Source organism: Balaenoptera borealis (assembly GCF_965194805.1).
Source record: "Balaenoptera borealis genome assembly, chromosome: 9".
Lineage (NCBI taxonomy): Eukaryota > Metazoa > Chordata > Mammalia > Artiodactyla > Balaenopteridae > Balaenoptera > Balaenoptera borealis.
In genome coordinates, this window is record NC_138873.1 from 112,978,431 (window position 1) to 113,003,664 (window position 25,234).

Genomic DNA, 25,234 nt, shown 5'->3' on the forward strand with positions numbered 1-25,234 from the left:
GCATTCAGTGGCAGGTTAGATATATGGCTAGCCAAGATCTTTCTAATTTTCAAGACTCAAGGCTGAAACACCTTTCATTAGGTACCTCTTGAGATGGATTTGTACCATAAGCCTCAATGTTTTAAAAGGAAAAGACTTAGTTTGGTATTTCAGACTTGACTCCATTTTTCTAACTATATTAGTTTTCTCAATTTTATCCAGAAATTGAAGCTTTTATAAAACCCTTACTCATAGATTTCCCCTAGATCTGACGCATCTAGACTCTTAATCTTCATACCGTTACAAATGCACACCTTGCAGAGGAGATGACAAAGTCTGACTCCTTCCGTTCCCCCAGAAGATAACTTTTACAAATGAACTAAGTATTTTAAGGAAAGGTACACTGTTATGTTATGGATTAAACTAATGTAACAGAAGCCCATTCTGAGTGTGAAAAGAACAAATACTGGATTATTTTACAGCTATTCTACTAAAGCCTACTCTAAACTGTGGAATACATCCAATATTCTTAAACATAAACACACACAGCTAAGAGAGAAAAAAAGAAACTTGAACCCCATGAGCCAAAAATAACCTGCTTCCACTAACCCTAGGTGCTAGCATATCCCAGGATACAGCACAGCAGGGAAGAGAGGGGAGGGGAAGACTCAAAGAAACATGCACTCCGAGTGTCAAGCTCAATTAAAAGCTGAAGACCATCCCCTGTTGTAATTCTAAGCTGCTAAAAGTAAAATTTCACTAAAATAATACCACAAGGGTACCATATATAACCTAATGACAAAAGAATCACTTTTTCCTCCTTACCTAAGGTTTATAAGGCTGCTATTACTGGTATCATGTATCCTAAAGTGATAAAATAAAACAAAGCATGGTAAAGACTGCTTTATTGGTGGCAGTTAGTACAAGTCAATAAATATTGATCCCCAAAGAACTCAAGTTAGTTATCAGATACTGGTCCACAGAGAGCTGAATGGAGTTGAAGCAACTGATTGCTGGGAGGATAAACTGAGGTCAACCCTGCTTCTTGGGGAATGAAGCCACAGCCAGCTGGTAGATGGCATACGCTGTTCCTGAAATATAAAAAGAAGGAAATAAGAACGTAACAGGAAATCCTCAGGCTTAAATGTATAAACCCAATATCCCAGCTAAAAAGTTGTAAGATAAAGAGGCAAGGCTGGTATTAAGACTACTTTTACGGGAACATACAGAAGTATTTTGATAGGTGCTGGCAAAATTTAAAATAAATACATACCAAACACGTTTAATCTGGTTTTAATAGTACTTAACTTGTATACAAAGTGTTCGATGCAGCACAGTAATGTTATTTGTTAACGTAATGACATGTAAAAATTTTAGAATAAGATTAAGAACATATAACCTAAGATTGCCTGAGAAATGCTAAGAATGATTCAAAAGCCAAAAGAGGTCAAACAGACAAAGCCTTCCCTGAAGTGCATTATCAATATAAAACCAAGGAAGAGTGACATACAATTTTTAATCAAATTTGAAGTAAGAATTTCTAATAACTGGAAATTTATTTTTAAAACTAACTACCAAAACGTGTACGCAATAGTCACACCGGCCAAAAGGAATTTAGGACTTTACCTTAAGAAAGCCCAAACGTCACTATCCGCTTGCTGTCCATAAAATGTCCCTTCACTGCATTCAATTCAAGCCAAAGAAGGCACCTTGGCATAAGCAAGGGGACTTTGTGATTAGGGTTCAAATACCAGCTCTTCCAGAGAAGCAATATTATCTGGGTAATTAACAGAATTTCTCCATCTTTGAAACGAGGATACATTACAGACTTGACACAAGGGTTACAGAAACCCACGTATGGGCACTCCTACCGATAGGATGAGCACACAGTAATCACTCTAATACCGTTTCCCTTTCTCCCCCCAGGGAGCAAGCACTCCGATTCCTAACTCTGCCCCTAGCACGCTGATTTGTGATATTCCACTGCTAATATTGAATAACGGACCTGCCCAATCCACAGAAAAAAATATCAAAGCACTTTACATGCAGTAAAAGTACTGTGCTGTACAAGGTTTTATTTGTCATAAATACGTATGTACAGGGATTAGATGTAAAGTGTATTATTATACATCATAGTCAAAGTATTTAAGAACCCCTGTTATAGGAGATGTGACAGAGCAGCTATCTTTGGCTCTTCCGAAGGCCTGCAGGGCCACCAGTGGCACATTCCAAAAGCCACCTCTATCACAAGACAGTTATCAAACTTTATTGGTTTATTTTTTAAAAAAGACATTAAAACGTTCTTATACAGCATGTGTCAAGCACCTTCGTGAGTCATTATACGTAAAGCAGAGGGACCTCAGGTTCTGGGGACAGACTGGCTGTGTTAACATGCTGGCACAGCGAGCGCGACGGTGCTGTCAGTTACCGCTACTGTGACTTTGCTGTAGAGCAAGCATTCCAAATGTCTTACCAGCAACCGTGAGGATCATGGTGGTTCTGTACAGGAGGGCATCAGCTACCCCGCCCTTTAGATGCACTGGGATGCCATTATCCTCCTAGGTTAAAACAAATAATAATGAACGTGTGCCATCTGTTTCCAGATAAATGAAAAAGACTAATCCATTCGTATAAAATTAAGTGGCTTCTTAAACCCCTGGAATTGAAATATTTTAAATATCGAAATTAAAAAGGACTACCCTTTTCCTGAATCTTTCTCTACTGCAACTACTTTTAAAATAAAAACTCCTAAAAATCAACATTCTTCCTTTTAAAGTTAATTTGAGATCTAATAAAATGTCCTTTCCAAAGAACATATAAACAGTAAAGCTGTGAAAATATATTCATTGAGTTCATCAATTTAATTATTAAAAAAGCAATAATCATCACACTTTGGTCACAGGTAAGATCTTTTTTTCCCTTAAAAAAAAAGGACGGAGAGTTTTGGTTTCTAACCCTATATTATATCCTTAGTCTCCCCGGTCCAGCACCTGGCATAGAGTAGGATACTTAACACATCTGTTAAATATAAGTATTTTATTTTTATGCAGCATACATAATACTTGTTTTTTAACCACTTAAAATTTTCTTTATGAAAAATCAGAGATCACAATTAAACAAAAAAATCACTGATAACCTAACTACTTATAAAGGTAAGTGCTCTGTCCCATTAAGTCTTTCCTCATGAGAAAACCACTATTAACACATATTAATACATATCCTCAATTTTTTAAAGCTTGTATTGTCATAGCTTCTAATTTATGCACATACTTGTTTAATACACAAAATGAGATTATGCTATATAATGGCCTATCACAGATTTTTCACTCAACATTATCTTAAAAGCCATCTAGCCCATTTAAACCTACTTTGTTCCTTTTAATGGCTACACAGCATTCCACTGTGCAAAAAATAAAATTACATTAGCCAATCCTTTATTAATGGGTATTTAGGTTGTTGGGTTTTTTTGAGATTAAACTCCCATAATGAATAATAGCCTATTTCCTATTTTTATATATTTATGCTACTATTCTGTAGGAAAGATTCTTAAAATGGGAGTCCTGGATGATAGGATATGTACAATAATTTGCTTCTAATACTTTCAAATACTCTAAAATTTCTGTACCAATACTACTTCCTAGCATGTATCAACGTACTGTATAGGAACGCACTTATCTCCCACACCTGGCTAACATAACCTATTTTAAATCTTCTAAAATTTTGACAATCGAACAGGGAAAAAAAGTAGCAACTTGTCATTTTAATTTGCATTTCTTACTGATTTGTAGGAGCTCTCTGTATGCTAAGGATATTAACTTTTTGTTAATATTAAAAATTTTGTTAATTTAAAAATTTTCCCCTCAATTTGTCACTTACCTCAATTTGTACCATAAGTACATTTAAAAGTTTCATATCACCAAACCTTGCAATTTTTCTCCTTTACAGCTTCTAGGCTTTGTAAAGACTTTCTTAGGATGACCCCTAAGATTAAACCTGATTGTAGTAATCATTCATAGATACATTAAATATCACACTGTTTGTACACCTTAAAAAAAAAATCAGGTACAACCTAAATACAAACTATTTATTTATATTTTCTTTCTTTCTTTATTGGTTTGTTTGTTTGTTTGCGTCAGGTCTTAGTTGCGGCACGCAGGATCTTCGTTGTGGCATGTGGGATCTTCGTTGTGGTGCGTGGGCTCAGTAGTTGCGGTGCGTGGTCTTAGTTCCCCCGGGGCAGGAAGGATCTTAGTTCCCCCATCCCCAGGGATCAAACCCGCCTCCCTTGCATAGGACGGCGGATTCTCAACCAGTGGACCACCAGGGAATTCCCAATACTTACGATTTTTACTTGTCAATCATACCTCAATAAGCTGGAAAAAAATTCTCCTATATTTTCTTTTAATATTTTTTGAGGGAGAAGTATTTACATCTGCAATTAATCTTTTAACACACAATACAGAACGGATATAACTTTACTTTCTTCAAAACAGCCACCCAATTTTTCCATTCCCCACTGATATGAAATAGCACCTTTAACATATATCAAGTTTCTACATATATTAATGTATTTGTTCTGTTTCTGGGCTCTTTCTATGGTCTATTTGTCTATTACTGTGCAGCTACCCCGAAGAGTGCCAACCCAATGTGACTCCTCCAAAAGAAAGAGTCTTTGATCTTTACCCCCTCATTTCTTCTGCTTTCCCAAGGGCCTCTTGGTTATAGCAAATGCCCAGTTAGCTATCGACAGACAGTTTCTTATTACTCTTCTGCTAATACAACAGGACTGCTAACAATCAGACGTCTCCAGATTTACCTCCTATCTCCAACTTTTGGTAATCTAATCATAACAAGTAACAATCTCCTATAAAATACTTCAGTACCTGAAACAGCTTTTGTTTCTCTGGAACTTTATTTTCAAACTGCCTGCGTGAAGCAGTACTTATGGTCCTCTGGGCAATCTGACGAAGAGCCTGAAATTAAAAAAAAAATCCATATATATTAAACAGACTTAGGGCTTAAAGAAACCTTCAAAACCAACCACTTCCAATCTTCAGTATTACAGAAAAGTGAAACTGAGAGTTAAAACATATCCGATTTGTCAATAACAAAGTCACAGACAAGCACTGAGGTTTTCCTATTTGTTGCCCGGCCACTGCTCTTTATATTATATTCTGAAGTCTCCAACCACCACATTTAAGAAGCAATTCATGTAGATTTTGAGGGGAAAAAAAAATCATGATCTTAACCTGAATTGAACCAGTAGCATTATATGAGGAAAACATACTGATATACAGATATTACAGAAATAAAGAATGGTTACAAAATACACGAGGTTCGAACTTTTTTATTTAAATACTCTACCATATTATTAAAAATCTATTACTTGATATCAAAATAAACTGGCATGATTCCTACTTAATTAAAATGCTTCCCTCATTACACTTTTCCCAAAGAATTAACAGGGCATAAATCTTTTACAAGAGACTTGCATTGCATATCCAGTTGAATTAAATTACAAATATGCACTCCACTTTCTAAAATAAATAATATATTGAGAAGATAAGTAAAGCTTTATTGGATAACTACCGAAGAAAACGATCACCGTTACATTTTCCTTCTCTTTTTCAAAATTTGGGGAAAATATTTCACATGCTCAAAGTCGGTGGAGGGGTGAAGGACACTGCAGAACCGCCTGATGGAAGCAACACGACCCTTCGGCCATGAATGCTCCTAAAGTGCCAGCCAAAACGGAATGGCTTGCTTTTTTTTTTTTTTTTTAAGCAGCGTGGAATGGCTTGCTTTTTAAACTGCCTTCTGATGCTCACAAAGCCCAGAGTCACTGAAACTCAAACCTCTCGGTATCAGAGGAACATCCTCTGCTGACGCTTCCGGGTATCAGAAACTTCCCACCCGCACCCACAAGATTAGGGGTGGCGACTAGGAACCCAAGGCTTGTCTAACGCACAATCCTCTGGTCTCCTCCCCAGCTTCTCCACTCCTTACAACTACCCAGCACAGCTTGGGGGCACGTGGGATCCATGGAAGGGAAGGAAGGTCAAGCGAAAAGGACACGGACCAAGGTGACCTGCGAAGCCGCCCTCTCCCTCTCTCCTTCCCTCCCGGGAGAGGCTTTCCTGTCGCGACCCTCTAGCCTCCGCTCCCAACCCTCCCGCCCCATATCCCGAATGCCAGCCGAGAAGCTCCTCACCAGCACACTCCGCAGCATCTTGGCTCCGTTACTGCCCACCAACCGCGAGAACTGAACACCAGGAACGAAGATCCACACGCCGGAACCGGAACTACCTTCTGGCTTTGCGCAAGCGCCTGGAATCTAAATAGTTCCGGGCGGAGGCGGGACTTGCTCCTAATCATAGAGAGCGGAAGAAAAGAGAGAGCGGCCGGGCGGCTGTGGCCGCTCTAGCCGGCGGGCTGTCTCTGCGCCTCGACCTTGCTCTTGAGCCGCAGGTTACCCCGGGGGCGGAGGCTGGGGAGAAATGAATGACTTTTGAGACCTGAGAGGCAGGAAGCGAGGCATTACGTACTCGTTTAACTAGCTTAGACAAAACTAATGTGAGACCAGGCTATCGAAGAAAATTAGTGTGTGTATTTTGAACGAGAAGACGCAAAACTCTGAGCAACCTTTGAGCCACTGTTTAGAACGCTGGTTTGGCCGGACTCTAAACTGTGAAGCTGGATGAAATACAAAACAAAAAGTATAACTTGTCTTACACGGATACAATCAGCTTTTTCCACTGTTGTGAGGACGTACTGTTCCGTGTGCTGAGAGCGTGCTGTGTAGAGATGCGTCGGGATACTAGTTTTTATCTTGCTGCACCTTTGGCTGCTGCAGAACTCCCCGTGCAGGAAGCTCTCCCACAGTGTCGCCAAAGTGTGGAAGCTGTTCACTCGTTTCTCGGAGTCTGGGAGAACGCGGAAAAGAGGGGGGAATTTTAATTGGCGGACCAGAAATGGGAGGGCAAATCTGGACTCCTGAGTCTTGCTGTCTCAGGCTAGCAGGGCACTTTCCGTGGTTGGAGTTGCCAGGCACAGCAATTATTGTACAGATACCAATTGTGCTTAAATAATGCCACGTTACAAGTGTCTGTTACAAGTGCCCACCCTCAAGCGGGTGTAAATACAAAAGTATCCACCCTATACTACAGTAAATATCTGTCCACCTTTTTACAAACTCATAATTATTCCATTGTCATTTCAAATAGACAGCTGATGGGTTCAGCATAGGTGAAATATGTAGATAAAATTAGTAATATTGAAATTATTATTCCTTCTAATCTTTAGGCTTAGACCCACCAAGTTACTTGTTCCCAGTTCAAGTTTTTTTCCTCACCGATTTTAATACCCAATTATTTATAAATTTATATATTTACAACTTACAAATACCCAATTCATCTCTTCCCTAGATTAGGACTGAAAGGACCCGGTTTATTCTCCACTCTGTATTATGCACTGTAATCAAATGCTTGAGGATAATTACCAGGTGCCAACAGCTGGGGCATGGCTATTTTTTAATAGTGAATTGTCTATAATTTGAAATTGTATGGTTCAAATTATATGGTTGTATATGCTCTTATCTTTTCTCCATTTAGCCAACTGGACTGTAAACTTCTCAAGAACAAAGATTATGTGAATTTCTTACCATTCCCCCAGGACTGCTTAAAGGGGGTAATGTGCTAACCAGCAGATGAATTAATGATATATAGTGGGTGAAAGCTCTAGGACACTTATGGCTCTGTCCAAAAAGAACCAAGGAGGCACATAAAATAGATTCTAAAGTAGATGCAGATCCTTATATTCATGTCATTACAATTATCCCCTCTTTACTGGATCGTTCCATGGGCATATAAACACATACCCAAATTAAACAAACCTCTTTTGAGTTCAGTTACCATACCATTTCTCTTCTCCAACGTAAAACACAGATTTCTTTATATTTGTCTTCCCTTCCACTCCTCCTTTAAACTGTCAATATCGATTCTCCTCTTTTCCATCTATCAGCAACATTTAACACAGTTGATCATCCCCTCACAATATCTTTTCAATTTTTAATTTGGAAACAAACCACATATGCAATACAATATAACGTGTAGAGTTTGAAACGTGGTCTTAATGAGGGTTCCACACACTACTCTTTCCGTGGTTCTATTTCAGAAGCTGCTACTATTAGTTTCCTTTCTTGGATCCTCATCCTCTCAGTTTCTAAATTTCAGAGTCCCACTTCTTTTCTACATTCATCCCTTTTGAGACTTCATCCAATGCCATGAAACACCATTTGTGTGCGGACAACTCTCCAGTCTGACTTTGCCCTTTCACTCCAAACATCCCCACTTAGTTGTCTATTGGGCATCTCAAACTTCACGACCAAAACTGAATTCTACTTTCCACTCCTTATTTCCAAGCTTTCTCTGTGCTTTTCTTTATTTCAAGCCCCAAACTTTGGCTGTTTTCTATCATACCCTGTAACTAATCCATAAGAGAATCCTGTTGGCTGCACCTTCAAAATATAATCTGAAACTGACCACTTCTCATGTCTCCACGGCAACTACCAATCCAGGCCAAGCCATCATCTCTTGCTTGCATTACTGCAAAAGTCTTTTAAGCTGGTTTCCCTGCTTCTACTCTTCCATTCGGTCTATCTTCAATGATAGATCATCACAGCAATGAACTTTTTAAGGACTTAAGTTAGATAATGACTCTGCTTAAAACTTTTTGTTCAATGCTGTATCCGCAGCGCCTAGAGTAGTAACTGGCACAAAGAAAATGCTCAGTAAATATCGGTTAAGTGAATAGTATGCTGCAAAAAAGAGTGAACTCATTTTACTGAGTCTAAAAATTCACAAAGTCTTTCTTAATACTTGTACTCCTTTCAAACATTTTTCAGTCCCAGGGTTCCTCACTCATCATGCCCTTGCTCTGTCAATTGTGACTTTCGTGACAGAAAAATATGGCTGAAATTTGCTTGGTGCCTATCAAGCCTTATTTAATCTTCCCAGGCACACTTTAAATTTGTTACCTGATTTGTAAGTTCATCCTCTGAAGCAGAATACTTATTTTCAAAATAGGTTCCTTTCCAAAACATCAGTTTGAGGTTCTTTTGTAATATTAGAAAATTCTTAGAAATGACTCTTTCGTTGAAAACTATTCCCTTCAGAGGCCTCTGGAACATCATAAGAGAACTGGCAGTATGCTATTTAGATATGTGGAAATTCTGAGGTCGGTAAGGGTTTACTTGACTCTTGCTGTAAGATAGCTTTATGGACATCAGATGTGAAAGTACTAAGGGAAAAAATTTCACAATTAATGATGCAAAGTTACCAAATCACACAGTTAACTCAATCTTTTGTTTCCTTTAAAAAACAAACAGGATGACAACGCTTACTTTGATCCTGCCTATAGCATCTCTAAATAAAAAGCAGAGGAAAGCCAGAATAGAGTTTTGTGTGATTGAGATGTGTATATTTTAATTCTGGAACCATCCTTAATCCACTCACAGTTTTAACAAAAATAATGTAGTAGAACAGCTTCATGTGAAATGTAATGTATAAAAACTACTAGTTAGACAAAAGATAGCATTTCAATATAATTTCATATTTTCTTTGATTATTACGTAGTTAGGAATCAGGAGAACTTTGGTTGTCTCAACTGCTGTATTATTTTATTATTAATTGATTTATCTAATTGCAAGCCTCAGTCTTTTCGTTATTAAAGTTAGGGACTGGGCTAATGATCTTTATCCCTGGATCTAAAATCCTTATGTATGAAAAATACTTTCATAAAACAGCAATATGAGTTCACTCGTTGAGCAATAATTTATTGGCTACCCTGCTATGACGGCAACACTTTGTGATATGCTCAGGGGATAACTTTAAATCCCTGACCTTTAATTTAGTAATTTAATTACAATGATAATACACACATCATAGTAGATTATGATGCAGACAAAAATGACTGGTAACTGGTATAGCAAAGGTTGCTATGAGAAACTCAAGGAAAGTTTTGAAAAGACTGGATTTTAGCAAGGTCCAGTAGAATTAAAATAAATGGGGTAAAGATTCAAAGGCATTCCAGACTTAGGGCAAGAACATGATTAATACCTTAGGTTTGGAATCAAGCATCATCTACTGCAGGAACTGTAAAACAGAGGCCTAGATGGGAGTGAAAAGGGGAAAAAATATTATTATAGTTAAGAACCTGGAAGTCAGACAGATCCTGGATCTGTCATTTAATAGTAATATGAATGAAGGCAGATTTCATTATTTACACCTATTTACCTGTAAAATGGAGATACCAGTATCCATCATCAAGTGGCTGTGAAGATGAAATGATACAATTCGGTAAATGTTAGCTATTATCATGGGAGGAAATGTTGGAAAGGAGAAATGGGTCAACAGAGGAAGTATGCAGGCAGAAGATACAGCATATGCAGAGGCAAAGAAGAGATGGTGAACAGATCTCTTGGGGAAGTGCATGCAAATAGTTTGGTTTGGCAGCAGGACAAATGGGAGATGTGGGGCAACAGGGGAAGACAGATTTTTAATGATGAATTTAAATTTTATCCTGAAGGTGTTTTAGGGCCATTTAAAGGTTTAAATGGCAAACAGTCAAGGATCAGAACTCTATTTCAATATCATTCTGGTAGTAGTGAAACGCTGGATTGGATATGAGTTACCAGGACACAGAGTCCATTAGAAGGTACTTATAGTAATCCAAGGCAAAAAGAAAACCTGAAGTAAGTCAACAGCAAAAGAGATGTAGCTAAAGGGATGTAGATAAGGGGATGGGTTAGAGAGCCAACAATGAGGAATTGCCTTCAAAAATCAACAGAATGTAGTGATTTACTGGATTGGGAAGTTGGGGAGGAGAGCAGATGTCTGGTTTAACTCATAAGACGGTTGGTCATACCAACCATTCACTACATAGAGGAATATAAGAGAAACACGCTAGGATGGATGAGTTCAGTTGATTTGACAGAAAGGAGTGGTAGTCGTTCACTGAGTGCCATTTTTCTATACTTTGTGCTAAATGCGTTTCATCTATCACTTCCCTTATTCCTCAAATCAAAATCTGTCAAGTGGGTATTAAAATCCCCATTTTACAGACAAGGAAATGGTAAAGTAAATGATTTAGGAGATTAAATAATCTGAAGATACAGTTTATGTATTTAAGAGCCAGGTCAGCCTGATTCTAAAAACCGTATTCTGAATCTTTCAGACGCAGATTAATAGTGAAGAGACTACAGTGCAATAGTGGGATGAAAGCCTGGCTGAAGCTGAAAATAGTAACAAAATATAAACTGCTCTTTTGCAAGCTTTGTCGTGAAAAAGGAATGACAACATACCCCAGGGATTATTTTAGACCAGATTCAATTGCAATTTGACATGTAATTGTAAATCTATTTTTTTCTGTATTTCTTGTCCTTGAAACAAAGTGGCATATAAGTCTTGACAGTGAAAGTGATGTATGGTGAGTTCAATCTTCTTCCACATCACCCTGCATAGAAAAGCTTGTGACATACAGACAAGCTCCCATTAATGTCACTTAAAGTACATAGTTTTTAAAAATGTACTAAGATCACCAAAAGGTACTTCAAGGTGGTTCCGGTTTAAGATAGCGGATTGGCCCCAAGAGTTTGTCTGTCCTCCCTATCACTCCAGTAAAATGAAAGAAAAGGCACTGAAAGGGTATGAGGTTTTTTCATTTTCTTTTTTTTTTTTGTACAGCAGTTTCTTATTAGTTATCTATTCTATATGTATTAGTGTATATATGTCAATCCCAATCTCCCAATTCATCCCACCACCCACACCCCGCCACTTTCCCCCCTTGGTGTCCATATGTTTGTTCATATGAGGTATTTTTAGATACATCACCTTAAATGAATCTCAAAGGCATTATGCTGAGTAAAAGGAGCCAGTTTCAAAAGGTCACATATGACATGATTCCATTTATGACATTCCAGAAGGCAAAACTATGGGGATGGAAAAGAGATCAGTGGTTGCCTGGGCTTATGGGTGGAGGGAAGGGTGACTATAAAGGTGTATAGTAAAAGGGAGGTTGGGAGGTTTTGGTACTGCTCTGTATTCTAAAATGGTTACACAAACCTATGCGTGTGCTAAAATTCGCAGAGCTGTACACTACAAGTACAAAAAGTAAAGTTTACTGTATGACAGTCTAAAAATCATTTTTTAAAAGACAGCCCAAAAGGATGGCGACCAAAGAGGAGACAGAAACAGAAAATCAATTTCAACAGATTTCTGGAAAACAGAAAGCAGATGGGATGTAGCTGAGCAGGACCAAGGAAGCCACAATCTAAAGGGACTGCAAGGGGGATGGAGACCAGTGAGAAGCATGTTGATTGGTTCTAAAACCGCTGAGAAGCTCAGACTTGAAAGTAGAATTTATAGCAAAGAGTGGAATCAAGGGACAGGCCTGAAAATGAGTAGTTGAAAATTATATACAACAGAATGGTCAGCTCCCTACAATCTCTGCCCTACCCCTCTCGGCCAAATACAATCTCTCACCTTGGTCACTGTCTCCCACAGGTAGAAGACAAGAACATTTTTATCTGGAAAAAGTAATGGGAGACAACTAGGTGGAAAGCATATGCAAAGGGACAGGTATAGCGGAAATATGTGAAGTGGAAAACAGAAGCTGAGGTGCAAGACAAGGCAGAAGCAGAGAGTTCAAAGCAGTTAAGAGACAGAGCCTCTTTCAACCCCTTCCTTTTGCAGAAGACTAGAGAATTCTTCCTTAGAGAAACTGAACAGTCCCACAGAAAAGGCCTCCAGCCAAATAACTGGCTCCCTGACAGTCATTCCCTAATGCAGTGCTTCTCAAAATTCAGTCTACCTACAGTTGCTGACCTGCCAACTATTTATTACTTGTCTAAGCATTTTATCATGAACAGGAACAAATAATGCACTCGGTGGCATTTTTGAGTAGCACTGTGCTACTGAGGCCATCACTTGTCAAGCACTGCCCACGAACAAAGAGCTTTCAATGAGTTTTGGGGGTCCATTTATACATGATAGATTGCTGAGACTAACCAGAAATACAAGGAAAGTCACCTACGTGAAAAACTGAAAATAGCTCCAGTAAACAAGAGAGTGAACTAGGAAACAGCAGATCCAACACAGGAGGGTGACAAAAAGAGGGAATGTGATAATGGCTGAGTAGCTGTCTGAAAAAACCACCAGTACAGATTGGCAGAGAAAGACAAATGCAGAATAGACCTTTCTAGCAAAAACAGGGAATCAGGTTATCAGGTATCTGGGGGCAAAAAACCTTCAAAAGACTGGCAATAAGAACATGGTGGACCTGATAGAAAAGTTGGGAAAACTTTAAGATAGGCTTCCAGAAAGTTACGTTGATGTTAAAAAGTGGGGTGATTATTAATTCCAGGAAAAATAAAGTGTACAAAGTATAATCTTGGTGCTCTGCTTTGCTCTAAAGTATACAGTATTTTTAAAGTCATAATTAAACAATTGCTAATGTGTTTATTAAATATTATAACTATATAATGGGAGAAGGGGAGGTATGTGTGTCAGCTACATCATCAGGTAATATTATCAAGAAGACAATAATGTCTAAAACTGTTAAATCAAGCAATAGTAGAACAGGCATATAATTTAGATACACTAAGATAAATACCAAAAGTAACAACTTTTGAAGTCAAAGTAATTGTCTCTAGAAGTTAGAAAGTTGGGACAGGTACTGCTGTTTTTCATCATAAGGCCTTTAGATTTTTAACTGTGTACACATGTTACTTTGACAAATTTTACATATGTGAAAGAAAATAAGGTCACCATGGTCTGATTTGATTTTAGACATGATATTTATTTATTTATTTTTAAATGATATTTATTCTGAAATTTCAAATAACATTAGGGGAAATGTGATTTTTACGTTTATTGAATGGGGTGTGGGCTAAAAAGGGGCTCTACAACACTTTACTAGATTATCCAAATACTACAACAAACATTTATGCACCAAATTCTTCTTGAAGCAGCACTTCCTTACTCCCTCCACCCTCCCCTCAAACTAACCATGTTCACAAAGAACAGAACTTTGCAGCTTAACCAACAAAGGATCGTACAATAATTCTAAGGCAGTGTCTCCATAAAGGCAGCAGGCGACGGGCTTCCCTGGTGGTGCAGTGGTTGAGAATCTGCCTGCCAATGCAGGAGACACGGGTTCGAGCCCCGCTCTGGGAAGATCCCACGTGCCGCGGAGCAACTGGGCCCGTGAGCCACAGCTACTGAGCCTGCACGTCTGGAGCCTGTGCTCCGCAACAAGAGAAGCCGCGATAGTGAGAGGCCTGCGCACCGCGATGAAGAGTGGCCCCCGCTCGCCGCAACTAGAGAAAGCCCTCGCACGGAAACGAAGACCCAACACAGCCAAAAATAAATAAATAAATAAGTTTAAAAAAAAAAGAGAGAGACAGGAGGCGAGCAGGCTGAATGAACAGCAATCATTAAGCCTACCACTCAGTGCTCCTCTTTCCTAGTCCGGCTTTTCATTTCCTATGTCCCTGCCCACTTCATTATTTTCATCATCATTGTCTCTCTACCAGTTACTCATTTCCTATTTACCAGAAACTTCCCTTGATCTAATACCAAATTTAGCCTGTCTGCTTATAACAGGTTATAATCTGACCATTTCTTGGTAAGAACAGATGTTTCTCATTAACATGTATAAATCCTGCAGTTAATGCTATCAGAGTGATTAACATATCCACATATGGCAATCAAATCTAGGCATGGAAATGTTAAAATTTGGACTCATTGAGCCTGGGCTACAATTTAGTGCTAAGCATTAGCAACAACACTGGGGCACTGTTATTTTAGCAAGACACCTGAACATAGCAAAATTAATTTTGTTCATTTTTATTAATACAGAACATACTAACAGAAAGTTATCTTTCAATATAATCAAGGTTACAAATACTGTTACTAACCAAGAAACAAATAATATTCGCTTGACTCTCCTCTTCGTTGAATAATTTTCTATTAGGTAGTACAGTTATTTTTACCAATTTACTTTTAAACTGCTTTCTGATTTCAAAGAAATTTCTTAGCTTTTACTTATTAAATACTTCCTTCAGTTGGGAACTTCATATATCAAAATATTTCCTGCAAGTTAGTGCATTCTTCAATGCCTTCTACTTAACCTAGTTGTCTTAAAATGCAATATGATTCTTTGAAAGTTGAGTATGACATCAGTGTTTCCAAAAGATCAGCATAAAGCCCATAAGAAAGAAATGTTTTCCTTCTTCCAGTCACAGAGGCCATATGAATGTTCCACATTCTTCATATTCAGCAACAGGAGTCGCTTACAGCTCAAATGGCAGGAGACAAGGGAGAACTTAGGCCATCAATGTACTTGTAAAAATAGACAAAACTCCAAGTATATTTTAAGATACCATCTTCACCATAGATGAGAAAGTGTTGGAAGAGCTCTTCAACTTTTCTGTAGCAGCACCTCTGGTCCCCCAGTTAGAAAAAGAGATGCAGGATGGCAGTCCTTCTTAACCAGCACAAACTCAATCTGCAAAGACTGGGAGAAGCCCTCTCCCCCAATGATATACCCCAGAAAATAAACTGCCATGTGCAAGAGGGTCAATTATCAGAATAAATAACCATATTCTGAAGGACTGATAAAACAAAGAATAGTTTTACACAAAGAATACCCTATGCACTCAGAAATTTCAGGACAATTATACATTAAGTACTCCATGCAAGTAATATTGTATCGGTTGAAAGTCATTATGAACTACAAGTTCTTTTAACTGAATTTCATATTATACAAAACTTAAGAAGTGTGGCACATTTCTACTATTAACCATTACATTATTTTTTGTTTTTTTAAAAAAAAACATATATTAATCAAAATCGATACATTACCCAGACCTTTTGATTTAAAATATAAACAAAGGAAACCATTACAAACGCTGAATTCAAACAGGCATTCTTCTATACAAACATATGAGTTATTTTAGTTAAAAAAAAAAAATAGCCATTTCAATGCAATTAAGCCACCTCTGATTAAGACATATATTTCATGCATGTGAAAAAATAAGTTTACATTCAAGAATAAGTTCCATAGCAAACAAATTACAGCATTTATTCAATAAGGAATATTAAAAATAATTCCAGTTAACAGAAAATAAAATAACTTCAAGCACATATATTATCATTTATCATGTACATACTCCAAAATCTCCAGAATTTAATAAGGAAATTTAAAGAACTTCTTTTTAAAGTACATCTTAGAAAAACCAACCAAAACAATCGGTGGCTTAACTAAAGAGAAGGTGCATACATAGTCATCCTTGACCTATATGTAAAAATTGAATGAAATATAGAGGAAATGAAGGTTACTGTTTTCCAAAATTTCTGCAAGATAATATTAGTACTTAAGTCAAAACACTTACCTGCAAAATAAAAACAGCTTGAGGTATTTCCAATGCTGAAGCAAATTTCTTAATGTTAAATACCACAAGAATGAAAACAGTCTCCTTTGAACATCTACATCTGGTTGACAGTTGAGGCAGAAGATAAAGGTCGGCCAAGAAGCTTTCCCATCTCACCTATATTCTTTCATCCCTTATGAAGTGTGAGCTTCAAGGGAAATGGTCACATGTAAAAACATCAAGTGAGATGGGTTTCCTGACTGCAACATCTTAACCAAATGGAAAGAAGAATTTTAAACCTTCCTACCTGAGACCTACCATGAGCATTAATTCCTATTCTAGACAGGTAAATATGTCCTTTGAAATCAAATCTAAGCTTGACAAAGAACTGTACTGGATAAACTGAATGCATGAACCACCTCAACAAAGATGGTACTTTAAGCCTTTACACACGACCTGTGAAAAGGATGAAGTGTTTTATTTAGATTTGGTCTTTCTTCATCTTTTTGTAACTATGAATCCTGAAGGGTTAGCAAGTCATTATACTCACACATCTTGTAATCCCTTTCTTCACACAATAGGCACACATATACAGTATCATATGTCAATATAATATTATCAACACAGCATAAACATTTAAGCAGCAGACGCATTTCACATGAAAGAGGCTCCACGCATCGTACAGCCTGTCCCAACAAAAAGGAAACATCAGAATGCCATTTCAGCAGTTACAGTGTTGATATGATCAATATAGCTAATTTGTTTTATACCCGTCATATATTTTCATAAGTCATCCATAAGGAAGAAGCAAAGGACAAAGACAGCTTTAAAAAAAAAAGTTATGTGCCAACTTCAAAAATGACATACTAACCAGACATCAGCATTTGAAAGCTAGGTTGAATAGGACTGGCCTTGATGCACATGCAGTAAATTTGTTTTCAAAATATAAAATTAAATGGTAATGTCAGCAGTATTACTACTGTTTCTATATTTATGATTAATTACTAGCAGTACAACTCCCAGAAGGAAGGAGATGGATCCAATAGCGATGTAAGCAATCCCCAAAAATGGATTTTTTCCTCCCATCCATGAAATAGTGCTCAAGATCATCCGTTTTCGTCCATCAAATGAATGTACAGGGTAATCTGAAGAGTGTATAGGAAGACTTTTCCATGTCTAGTTACTTGATTTTTAAAATACAACTTAAAAAGTTGGCATTTAATTGCTTGTAATTCATTGGTATAATTCTACAACACACAGGCACCTTACTCATATGTTCTGAATCACAAAATAATTATATAATTATTATCCGAAAGGAATGATTTCACAAATTAACTGTTAGTAGTAAAAGCCAATATAGAGACAAGATGAAAAGGCAGAGGGCTATGTACCAGATGAAGGAACAAGATAAAACCCCAGAAAAACAACTAAATGAAATGGAGATAGGCAATCTTCCAAAAAAAGAATTCAGAATAATGATAGTGAAGTTGATCTAGGACGTTGGAAAAAGAATGGAGGCAAAGATTGAGAAGATGCAAGAAATGTTTAACAAAGATCTAGAAGAATTAAAGAACAAATAGAGATGAACAAAACAATAACTGAAATGAAAAATACACTAGAAGGAATCAATAGCAGAATAACTGAGGCAGAAGAACGGATAAGTGACCTGGAAGACAGAATGGTGGAATTCACTGCGGCGGAACACAATAAAGAAAAAAGAATGAAAAGAAATGAAGACAGCCTAAGAGACCTATGGGACAACATTAAATACAACAACATTCGCATTACAGGGGTCCCAGAAGGAGAAGAGAGAGAGAAAGGACCTGAAAAAAATATGTGAAGGATTATAGTCGAAAACTTCCCTAACATGGGAAAGGAAATGGCCACCCAAGTCCAGGAAGAGCAGAGAGTCCCATACAGGATAAACCCAAGGAGAAACACGCCGAGACACATAATAATCAAATTGGCAAAAATTAAAGACAAAGAAAAATTATTGAAAGCAGCAAGGGAAAAACAACAAATAACATACAAGGGAACTCCCATAAGGTTAACAGCTGATTTCTCAGCAGAAACTCTACAAGCCAGAAGGGAGTGGCATGATATACTTAAAGCGATGAAAGGGAAGAACCTACAACCAACATTACTCTACCCAGCAAGGATCTCATTCAGATTCGATGGACAAATCAAAAGCTTTACAGACAAGCAAAAGCTAAGAGAATTCAGCAGCACCAAACTAGCTCTACAACAAATGCTAAAGGAACTTCTCTAAGTGGGAAACACAAAAGAAAAGGACCTACAGAAACAAACCCAAAACAATTAAGAAAATGGTCATAGGAACATACATATCAATAATTACCTTAAACGTAAATGGAGTAAATGCTCCAACCAAAAAACACAGGCTTGCTGAATGGATACAAAAACAAGACCCATATATATGCTGTCTACAAGAGACCCACTTCAGACCTAGGGACACATACAGACTGAAGGTGAGGGGATGGAAAAAGATATTCCATGCAAATGGAAATCAAAAGAAAGCTGGAGTAGCAATACTCATATCAGATAAAATAGACTTTAAAATAAAGAATGTTACAAGAGACAAGGAAGGACACTATGTAATGATCAAGGGTTCAATCCAAGTAGAAGATATAACAATTATAAATATATATGCACCCAACATAGGAGCACCTCAATACATAAGGCAAATGCTAACAGCTCTAAAAGGGGAAATCGACAGTAACACAATAATAGTGGGGGACTTTAACACCTCACTTACACCAATGGACAGATCATCCAAAATGAAAATTAATAAGGAAACACAAGCTTTAAATGACACAATACACCAGATAGATTTAATTGATATTTATAGGACATTCCATCCAAAAACAGCAGATTACACTTTCTTCTCAAGTGTACACGGAACATTCTCCAGGGTATATCACATCTTGGGTCACAAATCAAGCCTCAGTAAATTTAAGAAAACTGAAATCATATCAAGCATCTTTTCTGACCACAATGCTATGAGATTAGAAATCAATTACAGGGAAAAAAACGTAAAATACACAAACACATGGAGGCTATAAACAATACGTTACTAAATAACCAAGAGATCACTGAAGAAATCAAAGAGGAAATCAAAAAATACCTAGAGACAAATGACAATGAAAACACGACGATCCAAAACCTATGGGATGCAGCAAAAGCAGTTCTAAGAGGGAAGTTTATAGCTATACAAGCCTACCTCAAGAAACAAGAAAAATCTCAAATAAACAATCTAACCTTACACCTAAAGGAACTAGAGAAAGAGGAACAAACAAAACCCAAAGTTAGCAGAAGGAAAGAAATCATAAAGATCAGAGCAGAAATAAATGAAATAGAAACAAAGAAAACAATAGCAAAGATCAATAAAACTAAAAGCTGGTTCTTTGAGAAGATAAACAAAATCGATAAACCATTAGCCAGACTCATCAAGAAAAAGAGGGAGAGGACCCAAATCAATAAAATTAGACATGAAAAAGGAGAAGTTACAACAGACACCGCAGAAATACAAAGCATCCTAAGAGACTACTGTAAGCAACTCTATGCCAATAAAATGGACAACCTGGAAGAAATGGACAAATTCTTAGAAAGGTATAACCTTCCAAGACTGAACCAGGAAGAAACAGAAAATATGAACAGACCAATCACAAGTAATGACATTGAAACTGTGATTAAAAATCTTCCAACAAACAAAAGCCCAGGACCAGATGGCTTCACAGGTGAATTCTATTAAACATTCAGAGAAGAGCTAATACTCATCCTTCTCAAACTCTTCCAAAAAATTGCAGAGGAAGGAAAACTCCCAAACTCATTCTATGAGGCCACCAGCACCCTGATACCAAAACCAGACAAAAATACTACAAAAAAAGAAAATTACAGACCAATATCACTGATGAATATAGATGCAAAAATCCTCAACAAAATACTAGCAAACAGAATCCAACAACACGTTAAAAGGATCATACCCCATGATCAAGTGGGATTTATCACAGGGATGCAAGGATTCTGCAATATACGCAAATCAATCAATGTGATACACCATATTAACAAACTGAAGAATAAAAACCATATGATCATCTCAATAGATGCAGGAAAAGCTTTTGACAAAATTCAACACCCATTTATGATAAAAACTCTCCAGAAAGTGGGCATAGAGGGAACCTACCTCAACATAATAAGGGCCATATATGACAAACCCACAGCAAACATCATTCTCAATGGTGAAAAACTGAAAGCATTTCCTCTAAGATCAGGAAGAAGACAAAGATGTCCACTCTCACCACTGTCATTTAACGTAGTTTTGGAAGTCCTAGCCATGGCATTAGGGAAGAAAAAGAAATAAAAGGAATACAAATTGGAAAAGAAGAAGTAAAACTGTCACTGTTTGCAGATGATATGATACTATACATAGAGAATCCTAAAGATGCCACCAGAAAACTACTAGAGCTCATCAATTAATTTGGTAAAGTAGCAGGATACAAAATTAATGCACAGAAATCTCTTGCATCCCTTTACACTAATGATGAAAAATCTGAAAGAGAAATTAAGGAAACACTCCCATTTACCATTGCAACAAAAGGAACAAAATACCTAGGAATAAACTTACCTAGGGAGACAAAAGACCTGTATGCAGAAAACTGTAAGACACTGATGAAAGAAATTAAAGATGATACCAACAGATGGAGAGATATATCATGTTCTTGGATTGGAAGAATCAATACTGTGAAAATGACTATACTACCCAAAGCAATCTACAGATTCAATGCAATCCCTATCAAATTACCAATGGCATTTTTTACAGAACTAGAAGAAAAAATCTTAAAATTTGTAATGGAGACACAAAAGACCCCGAATAGCCAAAGCAGTCTTGAGGGAAAAAAACAGAGCTGGAGGAATCAGACTCCCTGACTTCAGACTATACTACAAAGGTACAGTCATCAAGACAATATGTACTGGCACAAAAACAGAAATATAGATCAATGGAACACGATAGAAAGCCCAGAGATAAACCCACACACCTATGGTCAACTAATCTATGACAAAGGAGGCAAGGATATACAATGGAGAAAGGAAAGTCTCTTCAATAAGTGGTGCTGGGAAAACTGGACAGCTACATGTAAAAGAATGAAATTAGAACACTCCCTAACACCATACACAAAAATAAACTCAAAATGGATTAGAGACCTAAATATAAGACCGGGCACTATAAAACTCTTAGAGGAAAACACAGGAAGAACACTCTTTGACATAAATCACAGCAAGATCTTTTTTGATCCACCTCCTAGAGTAATGGAAATAAAAACAAAAATAAACAAATGGGACCTAATGAAACTTAAAAGCTTTTGCACAGCGAAGGAAAGCATAAACAAGACGAAAAGACAACCCTCAGAATGGGAGAAAATATTTGCAAATGAATCATCGGACAAAGGATTAATCTCCAAAATATATAAACAGCTCATGCAGCTCAATATTAAAAAAACAAACACCCCAATCCAAAAATGGGCAGAAGACCTAAATAGACATTTCTCCAAAGAAGACATACAGATGGCCAAGAAGCACATGAAAAGCTGCTCAACATCATTAATTATTAGAGAAATGCAAATCAAAACTACAATGAGGTATCACCTTACACCAGTTAGAATGGGCATCATCAGAAAATCTACAAAGAACAAATGCTGGAGAGGGTGTGGACAAAAGGGAACCCTCTTGCACTGTTGGTGGGAATACAAATTGATATAGCCACTATGGAGAACAGTATGGAGGTTCCTTAAAGAACAAAAAATAGAATTACCATATGACCCAGCAATCCCAGTACTGGGCATATACCCTGAGAAAACCAGAATTCAAAAAGACACATGCACCCCAATGTTCACTGCAGCACTATTTACAATAGCCAGGTCATGGAAGCAACCTAAATGCCCATCAACAGATGAATGGATAAAGAAGATGTGGTACATATATATATAATGGAATATTACTCAGCCATGAAAAGGAATGAAATTGGGTCATTTGTAGTGACGTGGATGGATCCAGAGACTATCATACAGAGTGAAGTAAGTCAGAAAGAGAAAAACAAATATCATATATTAACGCATATATGTGGAACCTAGAAAACGGTACAGATGAACCAGTTTGCAGAGCAGAAATAGAGACACAGATGCAGAGAACAAATGTATGGACACCAAGGGGGGAAAGCGGGGTGGGGGGGTTGGGGGTGGTGTGATGTATTGGGAGACTGGGATTGACATGTATACACTGATGTGTATAAAATGGATGACTAATAAGAAAATAAATAGGAAAAATAAAAAAATAAAAGCCAATACAGTTTACAAGCAAAAACAACTAAAGTTAAGGGTTATATAATTTCTCATTTCTTAGATATTTCTGTTCTCATTACACAGGAGGGGTAAAAGGTCTGTAATGTGAAAATATATTTCAGATAAATAGCAATGAAACCCATAGAGGAAAAAGAGCTTGACAGAGCAGGTGAAACAGGAAGAATGAAGAGATGAGGGGTCTCTATGAGCTCAAAGAGTGTAGCTATGAGAGTACGGGAGGACGCAGCACAAGGTCGAAAAGCATGACAATGAAGTTTTACATTGCTGATTTGGAGCAATGGTGAAACTCACGGTGTGACACGGTGTTTGATGACTAAAACAGAGTGGAATTGAAGGGTGGATCCTTAAACAAATTTGAGAAATGGGACACCAACATGTTGGATGAGCTGCCTACATGGACCAGTTCTAGGATTTTGGCAAGAGTTAGGGAAGAGAAGAAGACAGAACCAAGTCCCTATGCAAAAGGTTTACAACCTTTTCAAAAGCATCTTTTGAATCAAGTGTTAGTTCCCATCTGTTTCTCCAGCTTCCGTAGCTCCCCGGCCCGGCAGATGACTCCCCAGCCCAGTTGTGACTCCCCAGCCCGGCTGTGACTCCAATGGCAGGCTCAGCTCTACGAGTTCTTAAATCAATCCCAACCTGAGCCAGGAATGATTGTAAGAGCTCTAACTAACCCAACACTCTATGGGATGTGGTATCAAATCACCCATGCTGGTCTCTCTATATCGCAACCCTAAAAAGTGGGCTTCTGCCTTGATTCTAATACCTAGTTCCCACCTTATACCCGATTTTGATAATTAACCCTTAATGTTCTGCAGGTCAAATTCCTGTCTTATCGATTTTCAAAATAGTCTGCATTCCTCCTAAAAGTTCTCTTGGTGCAAATTATCTATCAACTAAGAATTCCTAAGTGCTCCAAAGACTTCCCTTTATTGTGCTGTAGGCTACAGGTTGCCCTCTACTTTGGCCATAGCCTCAAGATAATGTTCTTTCTACCAGCACCTAAACTGGGTCTGTCTGTCTAAAATTTCTGCTATGTAGGCCTAGTTTCAAACACTTGGTCACTTTCAGTCTGTCACTATCAGGTCATGTTCAGTTGTCTACTGAGGTGCAAAATCAAAAGACTAAGGCTACAAATAGATCTTTATTTTGAAATTAGGTCTATTAACCGTTTATTAATCCATTATAAAGCTAAAACTATATACTTATAGCTAATTTGGGTTATGAAGAATCAAAAATGTAAGATCATCAGCACACATGCTAATATTTGAAAATTTTTCATTCATGATATATACAAGCAATGGGCTAGAAATTAAAAGATGTAAGGACTTTGTTGAGAATAAAAGTTAGTGCCCAATATTTCTGGCTTAGGAAAGACTTTGCATCCAGGCCAGTACAAACTGGTCTGACTACCTGAATGAACCAGCTAGGGATGCAGCCTACAGTGATGGTTGATGGTAAAGTCAACAGCTTGATTATGAACCCTGATTCTTCTATCACCTGTGTAATCTCAGTTAAGTTACTTAAATGCTCTATGTTCCTATATTCTTGTCTATAACATGGAGATGATACCTGCCTCACAATGCTTGAAATAAATAAAATAATACATGGAAAGTACTTAGTATAACGTTGACATATAGTCAGGATGAAATTAATGATATTTATCAGCACTGAAAAGTATGCCTAAATTATTAAGGTGGAACAATACAGCTAATGATAAAAATGTTTTGATACTGTAAACAGAGCAATAATTATAAATAATTATGTTGATATGAACTAACAAATTTGCTGATTTTTATTATCTAAAAAAATATAGATTAAAACAGCCCAGTACCACCAACACTTAGATTTACCAAGTGAGTACTAGCCTTTGCATTAAGCTGAATTACAATCTCTCTTGTAAAAATATCTAACTTACTAATAAATCTAGCACCTACATTTTAAATAATTTTACCAAATAAGATGCTTGAACTCTAGTACAAAGTATTTAAAAATTAAAGGCATTTCTGGGAGAAACAAGTTAAAAGAGACTTTCTCATACATACACATATACTCAAAAATGCAGAGAGCAAAACTAAAACACAAAGTAGCATGCCACATAACTGAGACAAGGTTGGACTACACTCCTTTCAAATTATTTGAATCTGTGCACATGGCCAAAAAAGGATACTGTATGTGATATTCAAATAGTATCGTCCAGCTGGTAATGTTGGATGTAAATCATTTTTCCTCTCTATAAGACGATACAACTTACGAAAAGTAGGTAATGCTGCAGTACGCATCCAAACAATAAAATCCTCATTTATGAACCCACTATTATCTTCGTCAGGATCCAGCATGTACACTGGTTTAACCCAGTTTACTGGCTTTGTTGTGCCTTAAAAAGGAGAGATCGGTGTGGGGTGGGGAGACAAGACATTCAATTCTATTGAGAGTTTCACTGAAAATGCAC

At 37.3% G+C, this 25,234-nt stretch overlaps 2 protein-coding genes across 2 annotated transcripts in view; both read right to left on the reverse strand.

The window, feature by feature from the left end:
• Positions 1 to 867: 867 nt before the first annotated feature.
• On the reverse strand, positions 868 to 6,340 carry COX7A2 (cytochrome c oxidase subunit 7A2). Its single transcript, XM_082405134.1, has 4 exons — positions 6,191 to 6,340; positions 4,863 to 4,952; positions 2,453 to 2,537; positions 868 to 1,070 (listed from the first exon to the last, which is right to left on the reverse strand). The coding sequence occupies exons 1-4, from the start codon at positions 6,206 to 6,208 to the stop codon at positions 1,012 to 1,014; spliced, it is 252 nt and encodes an 83-aa protein (XP_082261260.1). The 5' UTR covers positions 6,209 to 6,340; the 3' UTR covers positions 868 to 1,011.
• An 8,526-nt stretch (positions 6,341 to 14,866) lies between these two features.
• Positions 14,867 to 25,234, reverse strand: part of TMEM30A (transmembrane protein 30A) — a 43,188-nt gene continuing 32,820 nt past the window's right edge. Inside the window, exons 6-7 of the mRNA XM_082405094.1 lie at positions 24,953 to 25,159; positions 14,867 to 17,553 (exon numbers count right to left, since the gene is read on the reverse strand). Of these exons, the coding sequence (XP_082261220.1) occupies positions 17,360 to 17,553; positions 24,953 to 25,159 (401 nt within the window). The 3' untranslated portion in view covers positions 14,867 to 17,359. The remainder of the gene's footprint in view (positions 17,554 to 24,952; positions 25,160 to 25,234) is intronic.